At 39.0% G+C, this 20,981-nt stretch overlaps 1 protein-coding gene across 1 annotated transcript in view; it reads right to left on the reverse strand.

Annotated features, from left to right (window-relative positions):
- JAM2 (junctional adhesion molecule 2) overlaps positions 1 to 19,241 on the reverse strand; it is a 31,364-nt gene extending 12,123 nt beyond the window's left edge. The window contains exons 1-6 of the mRNA XM_008065151.2: positions 19,190 to 19,241; positions 18,537 to 18,602; positions 8,748 to 8,855; positions 6,847 to 6,999; positions 2,997 to 3,199; positions 127 to 226 (exon numbers count right to left, since the gene is read on the reverse strand). Of these exons, the coding sequence (XP_008063342.1) occupies positions 127 to 226; positions 2,997 to 3,199; positions 6,847 to 6,999; positions 8,748 to 8,855; positions 18,537 to 18,602; positions 19,190 to 19,241 (682 nt within the window). The remainder of the gene's footprint in view (positions 1 to 126; positions 227 to 2,996; positions 3,200 to 6,846; positions 7,000 to 8,747; positions 8,856 to 18,536; positions 18,603 to 19,189) is intronic.
- Between the last annotated feature and the right edge of the window lie 1,740 nt (positions 19,242 to 20,981).

Genomic DNA, 20,981 nt, shown 5'->3' on the forward strand with positions numbered 1-20,981 from the left:
CATTTCTTTCTGTGTATCCTTCACATCACTCAGATCTTTTCTACCCCATGCTCCTTCCACCCCCAAATACAGTACTTGCACAGTCTAACAGCAAACCCTCTGTTCCTCCCAATATTTCATGCTTACCTACTTGCATTCGTTTCCCAGGACACCTACGATATCCAATCGAGTTACGGGCTTCACAGGAATATTCTCCAGTGTCCAATTTGGAAACAGTATTAAATTGCTATTTGCAGAGGAAATAAAAATATTTTAAGGCAATAAATCTGTAGGTAGACTTTTCTTTTCTAAATTTTTTTGAAACTCACTCTTTTACCCAGGCTGGAGTACAGTGACACGTTCACGAATCACTGCAGCCTCAACCTTCTGGACTGCAGTGATCCTTCCACCTCAATCTCCTGAGTAGCTGAGACTACAGGTACCTGCCATCATGCCTAGCTTTTTTTTGAGAGAGAAGGTCTCGCTATGTTGCCCAGGCTGGACTTGAACTCCTGGCCTCAGGTGATCCTCCTGCCTCAGCCTCTAAGAGTGCTGGGATTAACAGTATGAGCTACTGTGCCCGACTGTATCTATAAGTAGACTTTTAAAATAAGTCTGTTGAGTTTTAGCATTAAGTTGGTCTTTACTTTTTAATGACTTGGAACTTTATATTTTACTATGGATTTTAAAATCTGTCACAACTTTAAAGAGTAAATAATTTAATTTGACAGAGGAAGACAAATATATATAGGGAAGTTTCTTGCTTACTTTATTTATTTATTTGATACCAAGAAAGCAGTACAGTTAGGAAGGCAGTGACATTTTAAAAAGTTGATAGTAAATGGTAGTATTAAGTAGTCTAGAGATATTCCTAGGAGTCATCATTTTTAATAAAGTCCTCCCTGTTTAATGTACTTTCCTAAGTCACAAGCCAAGTTCACTGCAATAGCAAACAATAGACACTTCCTTTAAAGAGCCAGAGATACTACCAGAAAGTAGCTTAGGACCTAGGAAAATCTGAATTTGTATCATTTACAGGATTAAAAATTCCATCAATTCTAGATTTTTAAAAAATTCTGGCTGGGCTCGGTGGCTCAGCCTGTAATCCCATGCTGTGGGAGGCTGAGGTGAGTGGATTGCCTGATCCCACGGGTTCAAGACCCACCTGGGCAACTTGGCGAGACCTCATCTCTACAATAAATCAAAAAATTAGCTGAGTGTGGTAGTGAGCGCCTGTAGTTCCAGTTACTTGGAAGGCTGAGGCGGAAGGATCGCCAGAGCCCAGTGGATCGAGGCTGCGGTGGCCAGGGCAGCCACTGCACTCCAGTCTGGGCGACAGAGTGAGACTCCAACTCAAAAAAAAAACAATTCTGAAAAGATAAAGTCTCTCAGGAATCATCTCTCATTCTCCCAAAAGTCAAAACACTTATAGAAATTCACCATGAACTCAGGGCCAAGGTCACATCTAAATAATAAGTTAGACTAAAACCCAACATGATCTTCTCGCACACTGTAACTGGTAATAAAAACAGAAGTCATTGGTATCCATACTCTGGAGTCTTTGTTGCTCATTTCTCACATCTTAGTTTAACCCAGGTGAACTCCTTCAACATCACAAGATATTTCAAGAGTTGAGATTAACTGAGGAAAGCAAATCTATATCGTTTCAAACTTACCTTGGGGCTTTTATCACCTGCTCAGAAAAAAAATAAATTTGAAAAGCAAATATAGCCAAGTGTGATAGCAGGCTTTCTGCCCAACTGCTCAGTGTAAAATCACTCAGACCTGCTGACTTTGCTGCTGACTGCTGAGAGAACCAAAGCGTAGCCATGCTCACGGAAGAGCCCCATCCATAGGTCGGCTTTATTACTCAGCCATTTCCTCAATTTGCTTTATTGTTTATCAAAAGATCTAGTTATGAAATCTTTTTTTTTTTTTTTGCTTTTAATTTTTGAGCTGGGGACTCACTCTGTCACCCAGACAGGAGTGTAGTGACACCATCATAGCCCACCACGGTCTCTAACACCTGGGCTTATGCAATCCTTCCTTCTCAGACTCCCAACTAGCTGGGACTACAGGTGCACGCTGCCATTCCTGGCTGATTTTTAAAAATTATTTTTTATTTGAGTAATTATAAATCTTATATGCTTATAGAATGAAGGGATAAAAGGAAGCATTGTGCCCTCCTTTCAAAATTTATTAAAATTGTTATTATTATTACCATGCCTTTGAGATTTTTTTGATAATGACTTTGGTAGTGATTTTGCATTGCTGGAAGGGGAACAATTTTAAAGTGATGTGTAATATTACACTAACTGCAAAACAAAGCTTCAAGCTTAATAACTATTGTAAACTTCCACCTCTAACTTAAGAAGTCACAAATGGAAAAGGTAAAATAATTTTGACTTTTAAATTATTGTTAACTTTAAAGGCCTTATTTATAAGTTGTTATCAGTATTTCTAGAAAGGCCTTTCAATCAGAATATTTTAAAGAAAGAAACAATTAGAATACCTGTACTAATTCTCAAATAATAGATACTCAAGTCACAGAGACAACTGCTGGTGATCTAGAGTCATGGAAATGTTTCATGATACAGACATCCTACCAAGATTGACTACAGTCACTATTTTCACATGGTTAGCATTGGGGTCAGGGTATCCCCAAGCAAGTTTTCAAACATTTCCCTGATTTTGTGCATTGACATCGCACTTAGTAATTTCCCAGGCCAGGAGGTAGCTGTAGTGAACTGTCTGATCCATCCCTGTGAGTCAGGTTTTGCCTGCTTCCAGTCACTGGCACAGACCCTCAGCTTCCTAGTCCTGTGCATTGCCTTCCCATCTCCTGGGGCACTCCTTCCATCACTTCTCAGTGCGGGGACAGCCATCTTTCCTGTGTTCCCCTCCTCTCTCCACTTAGTGAGTGATGGTATCAGTCCTCTATTCCACATCATTTTTCATGCTGATAATTTTATCCAAATGCAAGACAGTTATTAGGTCAATCCTTGAAATGACCTTACCAAAGTTCCAGATTTTGTATTTATGGTGTATGAGCTATTGGTGCTTTGGGAGCCAAGTTTCGGACTTTCTAGCAAACGGATGCCATCCTTAAACCATGTGTACTCGGGAGCTGGATTCCCTTCTTTGTCTTGACACCGTAGCTCAACCACAGTTCCACTCAGAGCAGAAGTGGGCACTTCACATGATGGAACTGCTGGAGCCACTGAATAATGAAAGACAAATGGTATTGGTTATTTCATCACGTATTTGAATAGCCAGGTAAGGACGTACTTATTGGATCCCGTGATAGAGACTGGTTAACTTTTCAACAGACCCATTTCCTTTCTTCATGGGCACCCAGTAGACCCTGTTTGCCAGAAGAGGCCATAAGCTTGAGTACTGGCCAATGGAATGAGGGAGAACATGAGATCTGCCATTTCCAGGCCTGAACCATAACAACTTCCAGCATGATTCTTCAGTTACTCACTCCCTCTGCTCCTTTCTGCTACTAAGTAGGTAACAATACCTGTGGTGACCTCGGAAAGTCATGTATCAAAGATGTCAGAACCATCTCCAATGTATCTCTAATGATTTCAAGAAGTAGAATAATGCAACTCCTCCACTACTCCTGGCCCAACTGTTTAGGTTTTACTTAAGTGAGAAGGAAGCTTTTTTTTTTTTTGAGTTGGGGGAGTCTCACTCTATCACCACAGCCTCAACCTGCTGGGCTTTGGTGATCCTTCCACCTCAGCCTTCCAAGTAGCTGAAACCATAGCTTGTGTTACCATATCCGGCTAATTATTTGATTTATTGCAGAGACGAGGTCTCGCCAAGTTGACCAGGCTGGTCTCAAACCCCTGAGCTCAGGCAACCCTCTCATCTCAGCCTCTGAAAGTGCTGGGATTATAGGGGTAGCCACTGTGCCTAGGCGGAAACTTTTATTATGTTAAGTCACTCACTGAAAGTTCAGGGCTCGTCTGTTATAACAGTAAGTATTACCTTAGCTAATACAACAGCTTTTCTTTATTAGATAAATAATCTCTACTATTTTTCTCATCAACGATTTTGATGTCTATCACCAACTATATTCAAAAGAAGTCAGGCTGGGCAGGGTGGCTCATGCCTGTAGTCCCAACATTTTGGGAGGCCAAGGTGGGAGGACTGCTTGAGCTCAGGAAATTAATACCAGCCTGGGCAACAGGGTGAAAACTTGTCTTTACAAAATTTTTTAAATTAGCTGGGTATGGTGGTGGTGCTTGTAGTCCCACCTACTCGGGAGGCTGAGGTGGGAGGATCACTTAGGCCCAGGAGTTGGAAGCTGAGGTATGCCATGATTGTGCCACTGTACTTCAGTCTGGGCAACCAAGTGCACGAAAGAAAGAGAGAGAGAGAGAGAGAGAAGTTTTCAAGACTCTAAAATAGTGTTAAAAAGAAGAAGGAATCAAGCCTGAGTATGTTTTTCAGGCCCAATACTCAATTAAAATCCCATTCTGTCTAGAACTGGCCAAATTAGAGAATGTCTGCCACAGAAATTAGAGTTATTCTTGTCTCAGGAATTTGGAAAGGAAAACAGACTTTATTAGGTGACCAGGAAAACTCAGAACTGGCTGTGACAGGCAGTATTCTAAAATGGTCCCCCAAATCACCATCCTTGGTGTACATATACTTTTTTTCCCAGTCATTCAATCAAACACTTATCTAGGTAATAATGTGAAGGGATTTTAGAAATGTAGTTTAGATTTCAAATCTATTGTTTTTAAGATAGGGAGATTTAATGAATTTAATGGATGGGTCTGACCTAATCACATGAATCTTTTGTTCTGATTTTTGAATCGAGGTCTCACTCTGTCACCCAGGCTGGAATGCAGTGGCATGATCACATTTTACCACAGCCTCAACCTCTTGGGCTCAGGGAATCCTTTTGCTCCAGTCTCCCAAGTAGATAGGAGTACAGGTGTATGCCACCATGCCTGGCTAATATTTTTATTTTTTGTAGAGACAAAATCTTGCTATGCTGCCCAGGCTGGTCTCAAACTCCTGAACTCAAGCAATCCTCCTGCCTCAACCACCCAAAGTACTTGGACTACAGGTGTAAGCTACCACACCTGGTCTCACATGAGCCTTTAAAAAGCAGAGCATTTTCTCTGGTGGTCACAGAAGGAAAAGTCAGAAATTCAAAGCACAAGAAGACTTCGACATGATTTTGTTGCATTGAAGATGAAGGGGAACAAACAACAAGGAATATCGGTGGCCTCTGGGAGTTGAGTGTGGCTCCCAGCTGAGAGCCAACATGAAAAGGAGTCTCAGTCCTACAACCACAAGGAACTGAAATCTGCCAACACCAAGAATGAGCCTGGAAACTGATTTTCCTCCCAGTCTCTAGATGAGAACTCAGCCCAGTCAACACTTTTATTTTAGTCTTGTAATATCCTAAGCAGACAACCCAGTCTTGTTGTTGGATTTTTCTGCTCTATAGAACTATGAGCTAATAAACAAGTGTTCTTTTGTGCTAAGTTTGTGATAATTTGTTATAAAACAACAGAAAACAAATACACTGGCTGAAACTGCTGCAAGGTTTTGTTTTCTGAATTAAACTTCTATACTAATGCATCACTAGTATTTCAGGAAGAGCCTAGACAGCATAATAAAGGAAGAGGAGCTGTTTTATTCTCTTTACTTGGTAACTTCTACTAACACCAGTGAAGGAGAAGAGATCATGCTCCTCCCCCAACTGCTATTATGAGCTGTTACTATCTCTCAGTGATTCTTACAGCAACTAAGCATACTGGTTTGGGGGCTAACTCCATCTGAATTCAAATATCAATCCAGACACTTTCTAGCTGCATGGGCTTGAAAAATCGTTTAGCTTCCATTTTCTTATCTAGAATAATCAGGTTATCAGCAAAAAAGTAAAATTACACATGTGAAAGGGCCTGACAGATTTTAGCTGCACAATAAATGCTAATTTCCTTTCTTTATCAGATAACTTTGAATCCTGCCTCTGGTCTAGTTGTGTGATATTGCTTTTCTATCACCTCACTAGATACTGTTTTAGACAGTAGGAGAAATAGTACATATGCTGAAAGTAAACTCTTGGGAAAGATGTTCCTATGTACAGTATAGTACCATTAGGAACTATTGCAATCTTTTTTTTTTTTTTTTTAATTTTAAAGATGTAGGGTCCATTTCAGGGTTAGGTATACAAACGGTCATTGTATAGGTAAAGTTTGGGCCTCACTTTGGTCCTCACTTCACCTGGTTTGAGATCAGGTACTGTTATTAATGAAGCGTGCCCCCCCCCTGGCAGTTTCCACTACTGCCAATCCCTTTCTTATAGTTTTATAATAATTGTTCAAGGTCCGCTTATGAGTAAGAACATGTGGTATTCAGTTCTTTGCTTCTGTGATAGATCACTGAGTATTACAGAATCTAAATCCATCCAAGTTGCTGTGAAGTTGATAATTTTGTCCTTCTTTATGGTTGTGTAATATTCCTTTGTGTATATGAACCAATTTTTTTTTTATCCAGTCTCCTTTCGATGGGAAAGGAATTACAGGCATGCGCTACCACACCTGGCTGATTTTTTTTTTTTTTTATTGCAGAGATGAGGTCTCGCTGCCCAGGCGGGTCTCGCTGCCTCAATCTTAAACAAGATATTTTGTGACAATAAATTAGTATTAGTAAAATTTCAGCAACCAGTGAAGTGATGAGGAGAAATGGCCAAGAGCTTGCCAGAAAGGTGGTGCTTGTAGTCTGTGTAAAGTCACTGGTGGGGGCTCCCCACCAGTATGTTCAGAGGCCAGTGCCTCGCTGTCCCCAGGGCTGGGGGCTGGGATGACAGACATTGTCACACGTACACATGCACATCACCTAATACTTCCAGAGTGATTGTGTCCTCTTCCAGGTTCTGGCCTTTCTCAGATGGGGCACTAACTTCACAACGGTATTTCCCAGCATCACTTCTTGTAACATTTTTGATCCGGATACTGAAATCTATCATCTCAGCTCGATCTTTAAAATCACCTTTTGGAAAAAGAAAACACTGGCGTCACTAATAATGCAAGTAGCTTTCTACATAATACCTCCCTCAAGTTATGTCATTTAGTAATCAAAGTGTTTCTTTTCCCATTAAGAAACTTAATTTAAAACCTAAACATTAGATATGGATGTTGTTATTTTAAATTTCATTTCTTAGAAGGATAAATTTTAGAATGTTCAGAAAAGAACATTCAGTTTACCATTCCTATATTTCATTTTAAAGAATTCAACCCAAATGCCTTAGTCCCTTTCCAGTCCCCTTGTAAATTTATTGTCTTAAAAAAATACTGGAGATCCTGGTTTAATTGACCAGAGCAATAACTTTATGTGTAGTGGTTCACACAAACCTGCCACAGAAGAAAAGAGGGAGGGAGGCCTAAAAAAATATTCTTTGAATAGGTTTTTTTTTTTGTCTGTTCTTATTTTTGTTTTTTTTGAGTCAGAGTCTCCGTCACGCAGGCTGGAGTGCAGTGGCATGCTCATGGCTACTGCAACCTCAACCTGCTGGTCTCAGGTGATCCTTCTGCCTCAGCCTTCCAAGTAGCTGGAACTACAGGCATGTGCCACCACACCCGGCTAATTTTTTTTTTATTTATTGTAGAGACAAAGACTTACCAAGTTGTTCAGGCTGGTCTTGAACCCCTGGGCTCAGGCTATCTTTTCGCCTCTGTCTCCCAAAGTGCATGAGCCACTATGCCCGCCTATGGTTAGTTTTTGACAGTAATGTGTACAGAATTTTAAAAAGCATTTTGTCTAATGTACAGGTACTAGAATTGGCAAATGTAAAAAAATCCAGGTGCTATCAGCACCTGGCAACTTGTAGTCTTATCATGACTGTTAAGAACCAGAGGAGATATTTTAAATTTTTTAATAAACTTCAAACTTTTTTTTCACTCAATTCTTTAAAATTAAGATATTATATAGTATTTTGAAATAATAACATGTTTATTAGACATAGTAAATTGTACTTCCAACTTTTAAAATATCAATAATGGAAAATTTTGAGTATATATAAAACTAGAGTAGAGTAAAATGAACCTGAATGGATAATACCATCACCCAGCTGTAACAGTAATAAATGCATGGCCTATCTTTTTTATCTGTACCCCTAAGTACTGGTTCATTTTGAAGCAAAGGAACATCATAACATTTCATCCATCATCATCAATATTTTAAGTTATAAGGTCATCCCATATTCAACAGCAAGAAGAAGGAGTGGAAAGAAATGTATAACAAGCAACAACAAAAAAAAGGAAAGCAAAGAAAGCACTTGATAATGGTCTTGTAATTACCCATCCATAAAATCTTAACTCCCTAAGCTTCTCAGTAGTTGCACATCTTTCAAGATGACCTTAAGGAAACAGGGTGAGAGTATTATTACTGAACAGCAGTGATAATACCTTCTACTCCAACCCACTCATTGTTTCTTCCCTTCTGTCAAGAGCTTGATCTACTGAGTCAGCAAGAGCAATTGCATTTTGCATACTCTGCATATTGTATAACAAAGTTGAGAAACAAAAGGTCCAGGGACTCAATGGGGTTCACCTCTGTGCTCCATCCTCTGGTTTTGTGATTATTGTGTTTTAGGTCTCAGACATGGTTGGTTTCATCTCACACTTACTAAAACACATTTTCAGTCACTGGATATGTCCTGTTCTCATTTATAAATTAAGTGATCCCAGCTGTACTTGGCATTCTCATGTGCACACATCATCAAGTCTACAGCTTCCTACCTTGAAGAGCCTGTTGATAGTAGACAAAGGAGACACTCCGCCCCAGTTTCTTCCACTCCAGTCTGGAGGAAATGGTCCTCTTTGGATTTTTACAGGCTAAAATAACCTCTGGGAACAACAACAAAAAATTTGTTTTTGATAGATCACATTCTTGGGCACAAATTAAGTGTGAACAAATTTCAAAAGATCAAAATAATACCATGCATCTTCTCAGATCACAGTGGTATAAAAATAAATATGGCTTCCAACAAGATTTCCTCAAAACGCACAAAGACATGGACACTCAACAACATGATGCTGAACAACTTCTGTTTCAACACAGAAACCAAGACAGAAATAAAAAAAATTCCTGGAAACAAACAAAAACAAAGATACATCTTATTAGAATCTCTGGGATGCCATGAAAGCAGTGTTAAGAGGAAGATTCATAGCATTACATGCACACATCAAGAAAATAGAAAGATCACAAGTAAACAGTCTAACATCATGCCTAAGGGAGCTGGAAAGGCAAGAACATCTCAATACTAATTTCTGTAGAAAAATCCAAATCACTAAGATGAAGTCACAATTGCAGGATATAGAAAACAAAATTTCATAGAAAGGATCAACAAGACAAAAAGCTAGTTCTTTGAAGGGATAAATAAGATTGATGGACCACTGGCCAAATTGACTTAAAAAAAAAAAAAGGAAAGTAGAAATAAACACATTAGAAATGAAAAAGGTGAAGTCACAACTGACCCTGAAGAAATTCAAAAGATTATCAGAGATTATTATACACATCTTTATGCAAATAAACTAGAAAAATATAAAGAAAATGGGGGACTTTCTGATATCACGCGACCTCCCAAGGTTGAAACAAGAAGAAATTGAAACTCCAAACAGACCAATAACAATCCAGGAAATCAATTCAGTTATAAGAACCCTCCCTGCCAAAAAAAGCCCTGGATCATACGGCTTCTCAGCTGAATTCTACAAGAATATAAGGAGGAGCTGATACCAATCTTATTGAAAGTGTTCCAGGCAATCAAGAATGATGAACTCTCCCCAACTCTTTTTATAAAGCTAATACCATACTGATACCCAAACCTGGCAAAGACCCAGCAAGGAAAGAGAATTACAGGTCAATCTCCTTGATGAACATACATACAAAAATTCTCAACAAGATTCTGGTAAATTGGATCCAACAACACATCTCAGGGATCATTCACCACGATCAGGTGGGCTTCATTCCTGGGATGCAGTCCTGGTTCAGCAGTCACAAGACCATAAATGTGATTCAGCATATTAGCAGAAGTAAAACAAAGAACCACAAGATTATCTCATTAGATACAGAAAAATCATTCAACAAAATCCAGCATCTTTTTTTTGAGTTGGAGTCTCACTCTGTCACCCAGACTGGAGTGCAGTGGCATGCTCCCCGCCACCACAGCTTCGACCTGTTGGGCTCCAGTGATTCTTCCGCCTCAGCCTTCCAAGTAGCTGGAACTACAGGCACGTGCTACCACGCCTGGCTCATTTTTTTGATTTATTGTAGAGATGAGGTCTCATCAACTTGCCCAGGTGGGTCTCGAACCCGCGGGCTCAGGCAATCAAAGCGCTGGATTACAGGCTGAGTCACCGAGCCTGGCTCAGCATCTTTTCTTGATAAAAACCTAGGTATAGAAAGAACATTCCTCAAAACACTAAGAGCCATCTATAATAAACCCACAGCCAACATTTTGCCCAATGGGCAGAATTTGGAAGCATTCTCCCTAAGAATGAAAACAAGAAGACAAGGATGCCCACTTTCACTTCTCTATTCAACATAGTTCTGGAAGTCCTAGCCAGAGCAATAAGCCAAGAGAAGGAAATCAGGGTATCCAAAAGGAAAAGAGGAAGTTAAGCTATCTTTCTGTGCAGACAGTATGATTCTATACCTAGAAAACCCTAGGGAGTCTCTCAGAAGCCTCCTTGCACTGATAAACGCCTTTAGTAAAGTCTTGGGTTAAAAAAAATCAATGTGCAAGAGACAGTTGCATTTTTATACACCAGCAACAAACAGTCAGAGGGCCAAATAAAAAGCACAGTCCCATTCACAATAGCCACACAAAAAAATAAAATATGAAATACCTTGGCATCCACCTAACCAGAGAAGTGAAGGACCTTTACAATGAGAACTACAAAACACTGCTCATGAAAGAAATCAAGAATGACACAAACAAATGGAAAAATATCCCATGCTCATAGATTTGGAAGAATCAATATTATCAAGACATCTACCTACCCAAGGCAATTACAGATTCAATGCAATACCCATCAAATTATCTACATCATTTTTCACAGACCTGGAAATGACAACACAGAAATTCATATGGAAACAAAAAAGAGCATAAATAGCCAAAATAATCTTCAGCAAAAGGAATAAAACAGGAGGTATCACACTTCCAGATTTAAACTTTATTACAAGGCTATAGTAACCAAAGCGGCATGATATTGGTACAGGAATAGGCACACAGACCAATAAAACAGAATAGAGATTCTGGAAGTAAAAACATAGTGTCTCAGCCAACTCATCTTCGATAAAGCCACCAATAACAATCACTGGGGAAGAGATCATATTTAGCAAATGGTGCTGGGAAAACTGGCTGACCACAGGCAGAAAAATGAAACTGGACCCCTGCCTATCACCATATACAAAAATCAACTCAAAATGGATTTAAAGACCTAAATGTAAAACCTCAGACTATAAGAATCCTAGAAGAAAACATAGGAAACATCCCTATGCACATCTGAGTAGGTAACCATTCTTGACCAAGTCCACAAAAGCGAATGCCATAAAAGCTAAGATAGACAAGTGGGATCTCATGAAACTGAAAAGTTTTTACACAGCAAAGAAGCCATCAAGAGAGTAAAGAGACAACCCACAAAACAGGAAAAAATATTTTCAAATTATGCATCCGTCAAAGGCCTAACATCCAGGATCTACAAGGAACTCGAAATAAACGGAAAAAAACAAGCCCATTAGGAAGTAGGCAAAAGACATAATAGATACTGCTCAAAAGAAGACATACAAGCAGCCAACAGACACATGAAAAAATACTCAGCCTCATTAATCATCAGAGAAATGCAAATCAAACAATTAGATACCATCTCACTCTAGTAAGGAGGCCTATCATTAATAAGTCAAAAACAACAGGTGCTGGTACAGATATGGAGAAAAAGGAAAGCTTCTACACTGTTGGTGGGAGTGCAAGCTAGTTCAACCTATATGGAAAACAGTGCGGTGATTCCTAAAAGAACTAAAAATTGATCTTCCATATGGCCCAGCAATCCCTCTCCTGGGAATATTCCCAGAGGAACATAAATCACTCTACCACAAAGATACCTGCACACACATGTTTACTGCTACACTATTCGCCATAGCAAGAACATGGAACCAACCCTGCTGCCCACAGAAAGTGGACTGGATAAAGAAAATGTGGTAAATATACAGGATGGAATATTATGCTATAAAGAAGAACAAAATCATGGACTTCACAGCAACTTAGATAGAGTTGGAGACCATCATACTAAATGACCTATCACAAAACAAAGAACTGATGTTCTCACTCAGAAGTGTAGTCACATTAGCACAAGGGTGTGATTGGCAGTCGCTGGGCACTGCTAAAGAAAGAGGGTGGGCATATGACAACATAAAGGGTCCCTGATCCACTACCAGGGAAAGTGAGGGCCAGTTAGAAGCCCAAACTTCATCTGCATGCAGCCTACTTATGTAGTTAACCTTCACTTATACACCACAACTCTATAATAAACAAATGTTAAAAATAATAAAAATTTTGTTTTCTAATTCTCCCTATGAATTTATATTTTAGTTAGGTAACAATTTTTTAAACATCTTTAAATTGCTCCTTTATAATTGTATTCATTCATAAATAAATTACATCTATAGATAGATACCATGTTGGCTCAACCCAAAGATGAATTGGAAGCATTATAGTTCTTCCACATAATAATTGTGTGGCATTATGCTGCTTTCCTAGTTACTGAGTCTGAATTTTCATCTGTAAAATGAGCTAGTACCTCATAGAGTTATTGTGAGTCTTTAAATGTAATAATAAATGCAAAGATCACAGACCTGGACATAGTAAGGACCTAACAAATGGCAGCTATGATTAACTATTTATTTTATTTTTCCGAGTCTCAGTCTTCAAGGGGTCTACAGTCCAGTAAAAGAAGCAACTAAGTAATGTCATTTCAGCTCAATGTTGATGAGTACCAGGATGGAGGTATGCAAAGGGTTCTTCATACTTACTGCCTAAGAAAGGCTCTTAGTCCAAGCCAGGGCATGCTGGGAAACCCAGAGAAGTTCCCCCACTATGCTACATTCTCACTCAGATCCCTTCGTCAACTTTCTCTACAAATGCATTAGGGCAAACCCAATATTGTCTTCTAGTATAGTGTCGATTCTTATTCCAAAACAACTGTCTATAACCTCGTCTCAATCTAAGTAAATTATTAAAAAATTTAATCATGGGTCAGGCATGGTGCCTCATGCCTATAATCCCTGCACTTTGGGAGGCCAAGGTGGGAAGATTGCTTGAGTCAGGGGTTCAAGACCAGCCTGGGAAATTTAGTGAGACCTCGTCTCTACAAAAATTAATATTTGAAAATTAGCCAGATGGTGGCTCAGGCTGAGGCAGAAGGATCACCTGAGTCCAGGAGATTGAGGCTGCATTAAGCCACGATCATGCCACTGTACTCCGCCCTGGGCAACAGGGTGAGATTCTGACCAAAAAAAAATTAATCATGGCATAAAAAGTTAAACTGCCTCAATGTAGCTAAGTCCCTTTATTACAAGGAATTTATTTTACTTGTGTCATTAAAGAATTCCTGGAACTTTCGAAGAAATCCCCTTCTTTTCACTGTCCAAACAAAATGACTGAGGGGACAAAACACCCAGCGCCAGTGTAGAAACCGCTTTAAGTTACCAAATGGAAACCTCCAGTTATGAATATTTATGAAGCATTTTTCAACCAGACTCTCTAGAAAGTCAACTTCATATTTCTGAGACATTTTCCCACCACAGGGCATATGGTTTGACCTAAAAAAGCGTAGTATAATTGACCAGCAATTAAGTTAAAAACCCTTTCCATACCTCTGATCTTTATGTTAAGCAAATGAGTGTTTAAAAAGAATGCAGGATACTACATGGTACAGTAGATTAGAGAGAAATACTTATAATATTATTTCAAGTTTAAAAACAAACATGTAGACATGGACAATAAGCCTGTAAGAATATGTATGAAGTTTGTAATCTAATGGCAATTTCTGTGTGATAGAATTATAATTATTTTTCTTTTTGTTACATGTAGTTTTTGAATTATTTGGTTCCACACATATTGCCAGAAACTTAGAAATGGAATAAAAGGAAACGGAAAATAGAAAGTAGGGCAGACCCCCAAAAAAGGCGAGGAAGAAAAGAAACAAAGGTTATTTTTAAGAATCCTAAAGTTTTTAAAGCAGGTTTTATATCAAAATAGACATCATTTTACAGACAAGTTTACAAGTATGCTACAAAGACAAATGTGTGCTGAGGGACCTGTCTGAGGAAACACAGTTCTGTTCTGTTGATGAAGGAGAGTGGGTGGTGACCTTCCGGAGTCTTGGGTTGTAGATAGGTTTCCTTCCCGTAGTTTGTGAGTTTCCAACAATTAAACACACACCCACACTCATTTTTAGCCCTTTCTCCACGTCTTACTCCTATGTCTTACGAGTAATACTATACTCAAATAATCTCATTGTTTCATGTATTTAACTAGACATACACACAAGCGCAGACACACACACACACACACACACACACACACACACACACAAACACACTCCTCTAGGTAAATGCTATTCTTCCTAATTTCTGTACTCACTGTGCTGTGGAAAAACCTCTGTGGAAATCATATTAGGAAGTATAACTCATGATTTTTTGCATGGGCCAGGCATTCTTTTTGAACTATATCAGTAAACAGAACAAAGATCCTTGCCCTTTGGGATCTCACAGTCTAGCTGAGGAAGTTGGGCAAACAAGAAACATTATAAAGTGAATTCCACAGTCTGTCAGAAGATGATGAGAAGTACAGAGACAAAAGACAGTGGAGCAGGGGATGGGAGGTTTGCAAGTGCTGGGGATGGGGCTACAATTAAAAAACAAAACAACTAAAAAAACAGAATAGTCAGAGTTCACCTCTTATAGACGGTGACATACAACCAAAGGTTTAAAGAGAAAGGGAATTTGCCACGTGGTTCTTTGGAAAAGAGGGTCCCAAGCAAGGGAAGAGCCAGTGCCTAGGCCCTTGTATACTAACATCTTGATCTTGAACTTCTAACCTCCAGAACTGTGAGAGATTCAACTTCTGTTTGTTTGTTTGTTTGTTTATTTATTTAGAGTCAGGGTCTCACTCTGTTCCCAGGCTGGAGTACGGGGACACAATCATGGCTCACCGCAGCTTGGACCTACGGAACTCAGTCGAGACTTCCACCTCTGCCTCCTGAGTAGCTATGACTACAGGTGCATGCCACCATAACTGACTACTTTTTTTTTTTGTAGAGATGGGGTCTCAGTATGTTGCCCAGTCTGGTCTCCAACACCTAGGCTCAAGCAATCCTTCTGCCTTGGCCTCCCAAAGTGTTGGGATTACAGGTGTGAGCCAATGCACCCAGCCAATTTCTTTTAGGCCACCTAGATTGCAATATTTTCTTATGGCAGCCCCAGGAAATAAATGCAGAGAATAAAAATACTGGAATCATGGGGTCAATATTTGAGGACAAGGGACCAAGAGAACTTACACTCGTAAGCTAACACTTCCAATCATATCCACATCTGTAAAATGCTAAAAATAGCAGTACTTATTTCACATAGTTGTTTTAAAGATTAAATGAGATAATGTATTTATACACATGGTGCCCATGGCACTGTGCATACAGTATGTGCTCTATAAATGGTCACTATTTTTATCCAAGAGGAACTTCTCTTTAGTTGTACTTGCAAGCTTGCTCTGTTTGATATGATAAAAATTCATACTTCATACCATCACAGATTGACCTATAAATCACTCAAGATTGAAACAAAATGTTTGTTATCTCTGTGGGAAACACTGAAAAATTAATAATAATATAGATATAAATCATATTTTCTCAATATAAGGCATGTTAAAACAGAAAAACGTGCCAAGTTTTTCTATCCAAGTGACTACTTCATTGCCAAAATATCTATTTCATTTAGATTAAGAAAAGATAATTATTTGTCCAGAAAAATGCACCGGCAACAACATGGGGCAAAATAATCACTGTTAGGAATCATCTAGACATCGTCACTATGAATTTTAATTTTTCTAGGATTCTGTCCTACTGACTATATTTTGATTTTATCATCTGTGCTCAAGTTAAAAATTGTCAGAATCTTACATAACACCAAAGATAATTTGATACTACCAAAGTGGTTCTAAATTAGCAGAAATTACGTCTGTGGAGAAAAGCTTGCTTAGAAAACGCTGATTTATATAGTGTTCGGGTTTGGACTCCCTCTGAGAAGGCTGGTCATGTAATTTACAAGCCTGGCAAAGCTGCCCTGATTTAATTCGGCCTCATCCTGCTTTCGGCATTACCATAGAAGTGAAGAACAACAGCACTGAAAAGGAGTTCACAATTCCTAACATCAGAGAAGCCAAGAGATAATAAATGAATGAATTGGGTGGAACACGTAAACACACATATACAAATCATAAAATATTATAGACTTTAAGTAAAATTAAATTACTGCACAAAATGCCCTAAAACTAAAATGTGGAAGAGACAGAAATTTATTTATAATTTATGAGAAGCCAAGCGAGAGTGATTGGGGCACATATAAAATAGGATTATAATGTAATTCTTAATTAAAAGAAGTAGAGATGAAAACACTTATTTTGGAGATTAATATTTGATTGCAATGCATTATGAAAGGACTTTTGTATTAAAAATAAAACATGCATTATAAAGTAGTGTAAATGGGTAGAGGATTTTGTTTTGGAGTGATGGAAATGTTTTGGAAGATTCAGGCAGAGGTAGTGGTTGCACAACATTGCGTATATACTAAATGCCACTGAACTGTCCACTTGAAAATGATGGGTTTTATGTTATGTGAATTTCATCTCCATATATATTTTCTCAGTCAGGGTCTTACTCTGTTGCCAAGGCTTGAATGCAGTGGCATGATTGTGGTTTACCACAGCCTCAACCTCTTGGGCTCAGGCAATCCTTTCTGCCTCAGCCTCTCAAGTAGTTAGGACTACAAAAGCAGGCTGCAAAGCTCAGCTAATATATTTCTGTTTTTTTTGTGGAGGTGAAGTCTTGCTGTGCTGCCCAGACTGGTCTTGAACTCCTGAGCTCAGGTGGTTCTCCTGCCTCGGACTCCCAAAGTGTTAGGATATAGTGACCACCACACCCAGCCATGGACAATAGTTTTTTTAAAAACCAACTTATTAAAAGCTTATTAAAAACTTATTAAAGCTTATTAAAAACTTATTAAAATACTATATAGCATATACACATGCACATACACGTGTATATATACACATGTATGTATATATGTATTAGTTCCTTCAAAAATTATTTTTAACTGTAGCACATAACATAAAATTTACCATATTAACTCCTCCTTTTTTTTCTGAGTCGGGGTTTCACTCTGTTGCCCAGGTTTGAGTACAGTGGCATGATCCCAGCTTACTGCAGCCTTGACCTCCTAGACTTAGATGATCCTTTAACTTCAGCCTCCCGAGTAGCTGGGACTATAGGCTCAGGCCGCCGTGGTTGGCTAATTTTTTTTCTTTTTTTTTTAAAGATGAGGTCTCGCTATGTTGCTCAGTCTAGTCTCCAACTCCTGGCTCAAGTGACCTTCCCACCTTGGCCTCCCAAAGTACTGAGATTATAGGCATGAGCCACCATGCTGGGTCTCATTATAATCATTTTTAACAGTACAGTTCAGTAGTATTACGTATATGTAGTGCCTGTAACAATCTCCAGAACTTTTTCATCTTGCAAAAATAAAATTTTATATCCATTAATCAATTCCCCTCATAAATGTTTTTTTTTTTTTTTTTTTGAGTTAGAGTCTCACTCTGTCGCCAGACTGGAGTGCAGTGGCCGCTCCCGGTCACCGCAGCCCCGCCTGCTGGGCTCCGGCGATCCTTCCGCCTCAGCCTTCCGAGTACCCGGAATTACAGGCGCACGCTAGCACGCCCAGCTGATTTTTTGATTTATTGTAGAGGTGAGGTCTCGCTGCCCAGGCGGGTCTCGAACCCGCGGGCTCAGGCAATCCACTCACCTCAGCCTCCCAAAGGCGCGGGATTACAGGCTGAGCCACCGAGCCTGGCTCATAAATGTTTTTAAGAAGCTAAAATAAATAAGAAAATAGCACAATGTCATCTTAAACAAAGACTGAGGTTTGAAGTGTTAATTTCCATTTATTACATCTAGCTGGCTAGAAACTTTTCCCAGATCTCAATCTCCCATTTCACAAAGTAGATTTGCTTTGTTGAGGATAATTTACATAAAAGACCTTCATTATACATTCAGTCTTTCATCAAATGTCCAAAATGTCCACTGAGATGGTGGAAAAAGAGTTCTGGAGGTAGAAACAAAAGGACGCAGCATTTCAGGCAGAGGAATTAGTGTAAGGTGAGGCAGAGGATACCAACAAATAGAAAGATAACACCATATGTGTCATCCTCACAAGTTATTTAACCGATATGGCCTGTGAAAATCAGTAAGACACTGTACCTTGGTACTCTATCGCTGTGACGACTTGTTGGCCTTTTTGGGCAGATAATCCATAGGCCTTATGATCTGAAAGATTAAAACAAATAGGATAATTAAAATAATACAAGTCTATTTTCAAATGTTTAAGTGGAATATACCTTTTTTTAATGGCCTAAATTTCAGTGACAGTTTTACACAATTCGTAACACAAAAGTTTTCAAGTATCAAAATAGGAAAAACCAAACAAAACCATACACGACTCTTTGATTTTCTGTATTGTGGTTTGACCTTTAAGCATTTCCAAAGCAGAACCCAGGAACCAGCTCAAACATTAAACAGGTATTTACATCCTTAACTCAGCTTAATATAGAGCCTAGTGTCACAGGGTATTTCTCCCCCCCTCAAAAAAAATAATTGTTTTTAGTGCCTTACTCAAGGATACAAACAGTTTTATAAATTTATCCCTGACTCCCTGTATCCTATACAAAGGAGTCATTTTACATACTTTTGATGAAGAAATATAATGTGTAACATATAATGTATACTCTATATACATTATATGTTACATTATTTTATACAATTATGAAAAAATGCAAGCAGAACCTCTTTATTTTCTTCCCAAACATTTCCCCCAAAACAATAATTTTCTAGGGTTGTTCTACAGATTGAAATACCTGACTGACTATGGTGGCTATTGTTATTTACATGAGGCCCCACTGCTATCATCACCCTCTTAAATTAACACAGATATTCCCATTTAAAAATGCCTTCATATACTTGTTTTTATCTGATGAAATTCTATATTCAAAATGACCTGGAGTGGTAGGCATTACTAGGACTTAAATAAGAATGTAGCAGTACCAGGAATTTAAACTTTCTTTTTTTTTTTTTTGAGTTGGAGTCTCACTCCGTCGCCCAGACAGGAGTGCAGTGGCCGCTCCCGGCCACCGCAGCCTCGGCCTGCTGGGCTCCGGCGATCCCTCCGCCTCAGCCTTCCAAGTAGCTGGAACTACAGGTGCGTGCTACCTCACCAGGCTAATTTTTTTTTATTGTAGAGATGAGGTCTCACCAAGTTGCCCAGGCGGGTCTCGAACCCCTGGGCTCAGGCAGTTCACTCACCTCAGCCTCTCAAGGCACGGGATTACAGGCTGAGCCACCGAGCACAGCTGGAATTTAAACTTTCTAATTCAATCTTTGATATGTAATGTGTTATTTCACTGTATGGATGTCACTCTATAGTCCAGTTTCAGGACCATGTTTAAAAATAACTTAAATAATTTTTTTTTTGAGCTAGGTGTTCACTCTGTCACCCAGGTTGGAGTGCTGTGGCACAATCACAGCTCACCACAGCCTCCAAATCCTGGGTTCAGGTGATCCTCCCACCTTAGTCTCCCAAGTAACTGGGACTATAGGCATGTACCACCATGCTTGGCTAATTAAAAAAAAATTTTTTTGTAGAGATCAAGTCTTGCTATGTTGTACAGGCTGGTCAATTTAAATAATTTCTTATAAGTATACATCTCTAAAATGTAAATGCTACAAAGGTAAGACTGTGTCCTGCTGTATTCTCTGAAAAAGCCCAAACACCTAGAACAGTGCCTGGCATAAAGCAAGGCATGATAAATATTTGTTGACTAAACGAGCCCATTCCTTATTTATTGTAAGCTAATGAAAAAAGTCCAGTAAGTGGAGTCAGATCAAACCAATAGTAAGGAAGGGCTCCTGAAGGCAAGTACTTCTTTTGAGAGGGTGTTGTTAAGTATACAATATTGGATTGGTATTCATTGTTTTAAAATCAGAATAATGAAAAACATTATTGTTGGTCATCTTGAGTAAACAATTTAGGCAAAACAATCCAACTCCTGTCCTTTATTATCCAATCAAAAATTCACACATGAAATAATCTAAGACCAATTTAAGCCTCCCCAGAAAATATAAAGAAGGTTCTTTCTTGAATACATATTTCTACAATTTACTATAAATGCTGTTGTCTCTGCTCATGCTACCACCTGTCCTCTGTCTTTCTATGATCTACTGACCTTGTTTTTACCAAGGCAAAAATGACTTATCTGTTGCCATATCCAATGGACACTATTCAGTCTTTATCTTACTTTACCTGTCAATGACATGTGACTCTGCTGACTCCCTTGTATTCTGTGACATGGTTCTCTCCTAGTTTTCATCCTCTCTTCTTGATACTGGTACTTCATTCTGTGTCTATTGTGGGTTCGTCCCTCCCTTCCTCCCTCCCTCCCTCCCTCCCTCCTTCCCTTCCTTCCTTCCTTCCATTAACCCATTCATCTACCCATCCACTGACTGCTTTTCTGACTCAACTTCCTCTTTCTATATAGTCTTTTATACTCTCATTGACTCAACTGCCATGCACTTGCCCAAAAGTCCTAAATCCATATTTCCAGCTGTAAGCTCTCTTGAGATTAAATCCATACTCCCTTCTACTGGTAGACA

The sequence above is a fragment of the Carlito syrichta genome, unplaced genomic scaffold, assembly GCF_000164805.1.
Source record: "Carlito syrichta isolate Samal-C Ts95f unplaced genomic scaffold, Tarsius_syrichta-2.0.1 Scaffold308162, whole genome shotgun sequence".
NCBI classification, from domain to species: domain Eukaryota; kingdom Metazoa; phylum Chordata; class Mammalia; order Primates; family Tarsiidae; genus Carlito; species Carlito syrichta.